The sequence below is a fragment of the Nilaparvata lugens genome, chromosome Y, assembly GCF_014356525.2.
Source record: "Nilaparvata lugens isolate BPH chromosome Y, ASM1435652v1, whole genome shotgun sequence".
Classification (NCBI taxonomy): domain Eukaryota; kingdom Metazoa; phylum Arthropoda; class Insecta; order Hemiptera; family Delphacidae; genus Nilaparvata; species Nilaparvata lugens.
In genome coordinates this window covers 46,290-51,955 of record NC_052519.1, presented here as the reverse complement: position 1 = coordinate 51,955, position 5,666 = coordinate 46,290, and the positions used below count along the sequence as shown (strand labels likewise).

General features: G+C 33.6%; 1 protein-coding gene across 1 annotated transcript; it reads right to left on the bottom strand.

Moving 5' to 3' along the window:
• Positions 1 to 4,463: 4,463 nt before the first annotated feature.
• On the bottom strand, positions 4,464 to 5,165 carry LOC120355153. The gene has a single exon (XM_039443475.1). It carries the CDS (start codon positions 5,163 to 5,165, stop codon positions 4,464 to 4,466), a length of 702 nt encoding a protein of 233 aa, XP_039299409.1.
• Positions 5,166 to 5,666: the final 501 nt, after the last annotated feature.

Sequence of the window (5,666 nt, the reverse complement as noted above, 5' to 3'; positions counted from 1 at the left end):
AGACGATTTTACAACTATTGATGATGAAGCAGACATTGGCTATATAATCGAAGCAGACCTGTTGTATCCTGTTAATTTACATGATTTACATAATGACTTTCCACTTGCACCATTAAAAGATCAGCCGCCACACAGCCTGTTCTCATCATATCAAACAGAAGACAATGTTGTCGTTGTGCACAGAGAAGCGCCGTCATCCTCACAAGTGATGGACGCGCGCGCTAGCACATCAACAAGATTGTTAGCAACCCTTCATAATCGTAATCGTTATGTTCTTCACTATAGAAATTTGAAACTTTATTTAAGCTTAGGCATGAAATTGACTGCTGTACATAGAGTAATCGCTTTTCAACAGTCATACTGGCTTGAAACGTTTATTGATTTGAATGCACAACTTAGGAAGGAGGCTAAAAATTCATTTGAACATCAGCTCTTTAAATTTTTGAGTAATTCACTGTACGGCAAGATGCTTGAAAGTTCTAGGAAACGAATAGATTTTAAGCTAATCACTAGTCAGAAATCATTGGAAAGATTGATTGCAAAACCAAGTTGTAAACGATGGATTGTGTTTGACAAAGAAAGACATTGTTGGTGTACAAATGTGTAAAACAGAAATAAAATTAGATTGTCCAATTTATGCTGGTTTTTCTATTCTTGATTTGAGTAAATTTACAATGTTCAATTTTCACTACAACATTTTCTTGAAAATGTTTGATCCAAGCTGTGTGAAATTATGCATGAGCGATACAGACTCGTTGCTATATCATATCAAATCAGACGATATCTATGCAGTTATCAAACAAAATCTCCAACATTTTGATACAAGTGCTTACCCCACCACTCATTGTTGTTATAGCCAATTAAATCGTGGTGTACCTGGTACATTTAAAGATTAACTTTCTAATTTTCAAATAACTGGTTTTTTGGGTTTACCCGCGAAACTTTACAGTTTTGAATATATTTTAAGCAGCATAAATAGTAGTAGTAGTAGTAGTAGTTGTTGTAGTAAGGATTTAGCAAGTAGTAAGGAATTAGCAAGTAGTTCTACTAAAATAATGAGTAAACATACAGCTAAGGGTGTAGCAAGAACGGTTATAGATAATAAACTGAGGTTTGATATGTATATGAAATGTCTGACAGATAGATCAATACAACGCGAATGCTTTTCACAATTACGTAGTTATTCCCATGATATTTATCAGATAAGATGTGCAAAAATTGCATTATCACCATTTGATACAAAGAGATATATTGAATCAAATGGAATAGAAACAAAAGCGTGGGGTCATTATTCAATAGAAGAGAGAAGAAGAGAAGAAGAAGAAGAAGGGCTAGAGTTGAAGCAGTGAGAGAGAGTATGGGTGAACAATCAGCAGCAGCTGCTGTTGTGTGTAGAAAGAGTGGTTATCACAAGTGGTCAGTGTTGTGTGATGAAGAAGAAGAAGAAGAAGAAGGATTGCTGTTGGCAGTGAGCTGAACTCTAGCAAAACGCACGCACAAGACTTGCAGTAGTAGAAGAAGAAGAAACGAAACCAATTTATGATGATGGATTTGCAACAGAAAATTGCACAAGAATTACATTGACCGGCAAGAAGGAAATTCAACAGACGTAATTATATACTAAAAGGAATAAAAGACCTCATTCAAATTGATTTAATAGAGATGCCAGAATTTGCTAAAGCAAACAATGGTTATCGTTATGTGTTAATTGCTATTAATTGTTTTTCACGTTATGCTTTTGCTGAACCATTAAAAACTAAAACAGGAAAAGAAGTTGTACAAAAATTAGCGCGGATATTACAGTTAAATAAAGGTATAAAAAATGTGCAAAGCGATTTAGGTTGTGAATTTTACAATAAAGATGTTAAACAACTATTCGATAGATTACACATTAATCATTACAGTGTATTTTTCTGAAATTAAGGCAGCTTTTGTAGAAAGATTGAATAGAACATTGAAAACAAATTTGTATAAACGACTAACTGCTAGTGGGACACAAAAATGGTTGAACATTTTGCCAGACATTGTAAATCAATATAATAACACTATTCATTCCTCAATTGGCATGACACCGGCCAGTGTTACACGACATCATGAAAAACAGTTGATCATGTTACAATTGAAGAAGAAGAAGAAGAATAAAAAGCAATCACGTTTAGTTTATCGTGCAAAGTTTGCATTAGGTGACGTAGTGCGAATAAATAAGTTTCGTCAGGTTTTTGATAAAAGTTTTAGATTAAATTGGTTGCCAGAACTGTTTATAATACATGCTGTTTATCCTACACAACCGCCAACCTATGTAATACGCAATCTTAACAATGAAATCATACAAGGACGATTCTATAGTGAACAATTGATGAAAACGAAATTATCACTGTCTGAACAAAATACATATTTGGTTGAACAAATAATACAAAAAATCTAAGAATAAATGTCTTGTTAAATGGTTAGGTTTTGATTAGCTGAGCTGGGTAGATAAGACAGATATTATTACTCCAACTGTACAGAAACTACGTGCAAACACTAGCAGTTATCATCAATAATATTGTTTCAGATATGATAGAAACATAATGACAGAAGCAGCCCCACTGTTGTGTTTTTTGCTGAATGGTAATGATTCGTCTCGTGTTATTACTAGAATTATAGATCTATTGTGTACACTAAAAGCAATGTGTGTAACACGTGCTGATATCGAAAAATGTTTTTTAGTAAACTTATTTGAAAAAAACACACAAGCAAGTGAATGTGTTGATGATGATAAGTTTCATTTAAGTATATGCTCCAATAACAATGTATTTTTGAAAGAAGCAAATCAAAACGGATTCGATGTGGTTGATACTTGTATTTGTGCTCAATTTTCTATGTCACTGAACATACTTTACTCACAGATTAAATCAACAAAGTTCAATTCAGATGATGATGATAAAGAAAACATATTCATTTATATTTTAGGCAATTGTATGTCAAAGGCAAATCTCGATTAGTGTGTGTGTGAAATTTGTTGTAACAATTATTAGCTGAAATACTGACAATTTTTGTATTCTTTTGCAAGTAGAAGATGAAATTCGTTGTAATAATAATTATTAGCTGAAACACTGTCAACATTTTCTGTATTCTTTTGCAAGTAGAAGATGAATGTATTCTAGCAGACTCTTCCCTGGTTTGCAATGTGGTTTGTTCTAATTCATCATTCATTTTATTCACAACATTCAGAAAATAAGAATTAAACGAATTAGAAATTTTATTACTATCATGTATGCTATTTCCCTGCACATCAACAATCAGTTTTAGTGGTTCTTTATTTTTTTTCAATCCTATTAACGCGTCAATTGTTTTCCACATCTTTCTAATGTTTCCCTGGCTTTCTCTGAACAGTTTTGAATAATAATATTGTTTTCTTTCTCTAAGTTCATCACGTAAGTTATTTTTGGATGTATTGTATATTTGTTTTAAGTCGTCATTATTAGGTTGTTTGATAACATTCTTGTATAACTCATTTCTTAAGTTTATTTGCTTGATCAGATAACTATTTATCCATGGCGACCTATATTCCTGTGTCAAGTTATTTTTTAAAAGAAGATTTTCTTGTGAATCTTTGATAGCGCTTTTCAAAATGTCAATGAAATTCTCCCATCCCTCATCAACTGATACTGCTGGTATTTCTCTCTCCCAATCAATTGATGATAAAATATTATTCAACTTCCGGTAATTGATTAGGCATATTTTTTATAATTTGTATCGCTTCTTCGTTGGATCTCTTCAATCCTTCAACTTTAAGTATGATTGTACTGTGATCAGTTATATCTAAATGTAGTATTTCTGGAATTAGATTAATTTTATTCAGTTTTGTTCTATTTTTGCCGGATTTTGAGTAAAGATGATCTATAAAGAGTTGGAAAATCGGGACCTATGAGTGTAATCAGTATTGAGTGATTCAAATCCAAAACTATTCATTAAATATTTGTAATCGTCAATAATTCTGGTGTTCTGAAAAAGATCTATATTTATATCTCCCGTGAAAAAGAAAGGGACCTCATTGTTTTCGTTAATATAAATATTTCTTCTAAGTACAAGGTTAATTCGTTAAGAAATATTTTGGGTGAGTTTGATTGCAACCTGTAAGCAGCCAACAACTGAAATTCAAAATTATTATATGAACAAGATATATGTACACAGTCCGCTGAAATAAAACTATTGTCTTTGTTTTGAACGTTATCTCACTGCTTATATAACCAAAGTTCCTCCTGCTCTGTAGTTATGATTAAAATTACCATGTATGGAATAGCCCTCTATATGATAGTCTATTTCATTCTCTAGTATCTATATTTCTGTCAAGACTATATTAGCGGTTGTTTTCTAATTTCCTTTTGCACTAAGAATAAATCGAAATTACTTCGCAGACTGCGTATATTTTGATGAATAATAAGTGTTTCTCTGTTACTTATCTCTGATGACATTTTTATTTACGGTACGACACTGTTATTTTCTTGGTTACCTGGCTGCTTTGATGCACTTATCACGCTCAACTTTTTCACTTGTTCACTGTTCTTGAGTTCAATAACTGGTGTGCCGTCTTCTTTCCTAGCTAGAATCTTCCCTTCCTTGATCCATAGGTATTTGATGTCGCCTCTTTTGAAGATCTCTCTCTCCATGGTGAAAATCCTTCTTCGCGTAGGTGCTAGACTTTCATTCACATAGACTGGATGGTCCGTTGTTTCTCCCAGCTGCTTTGTAGAAAACTTCCTCGTAACTTTCCTTTTATTCAATATTACTTGTTTGTCTGTTCTATGAACGAACTTGACAATGATTGGTGGAGGTAGGTTTTCATTTCGTTGTTTAAGTCTGTGACAAATGTCGATTGCATCTGCTTTTATTTTGTGTCCTAATGCTTCGCTCATTCTACAAATTATTTCTGTTACATCTTCATCCTGTTTTTTGGGTATACCATTTATTTCCAGCATGTTCGATCTTGAGTATTGTTCCATATCCTCGACGCGTTCCTTCAGTTCTGCATTTTCTTTCCTGAGGCTAGCTACTTCTGTTGAAAGCTTATCGATGTTGATGAGGCATGTGCTAATTTGCTTGTATTGTTCATCAAACTTCTTATTTATGTCATTAATCGCCTGATGACATGATTCAATTGATTTCCCAAGCTCCAACTCCATTTTCTTAATATTCTCCTTCATCGACGTCTGATTTCCTGCAATTACCTCAAGAATCCTGCGAGTTCTTGGAGAGTCACGTCCTTGTTTCCTGTTGTCGATTCACTCACCATACTTTTGCAACGTGTAGAGGAACAGCTGCTACATCTCCAAATTTGTTTGTTTCTCTTTATGTAGTCCGCATCGTCCTTGGTAATTTTCACACATCCTATATGAAAATTCGCTTCACAGTCAACACATGAAATCAGCTCACCTGAATTCCGAACGGATTTAGAGCAAATAAAAGAAGACATTTTTAAATCTTCAAGTAAAATATTCACTACAGCACGGTTCACTAGCACGAAATATTTTGTTACGGAACGTTTAAACTTTGCACAGCTGACTCAGCAACCACTCCGATACGACCGCTCTCGTCGAGCTCTCAAACATTACTGACCAAGAGACAAGACTGTGCTGAACAATTTATCCCAGCAGCTCAGAAGAGAAATAAAAAATCTAAAAAAT

Excerpts from the sequence above, each read along its gene's own strand:
- LOC120355153 (XM_039443475.1), bottom strand. The coding sequence starts at position 5,165 with ATGGAGTTGGAGCTTGGGAAATCAATTGAATCATGTCATCAGGCGATT.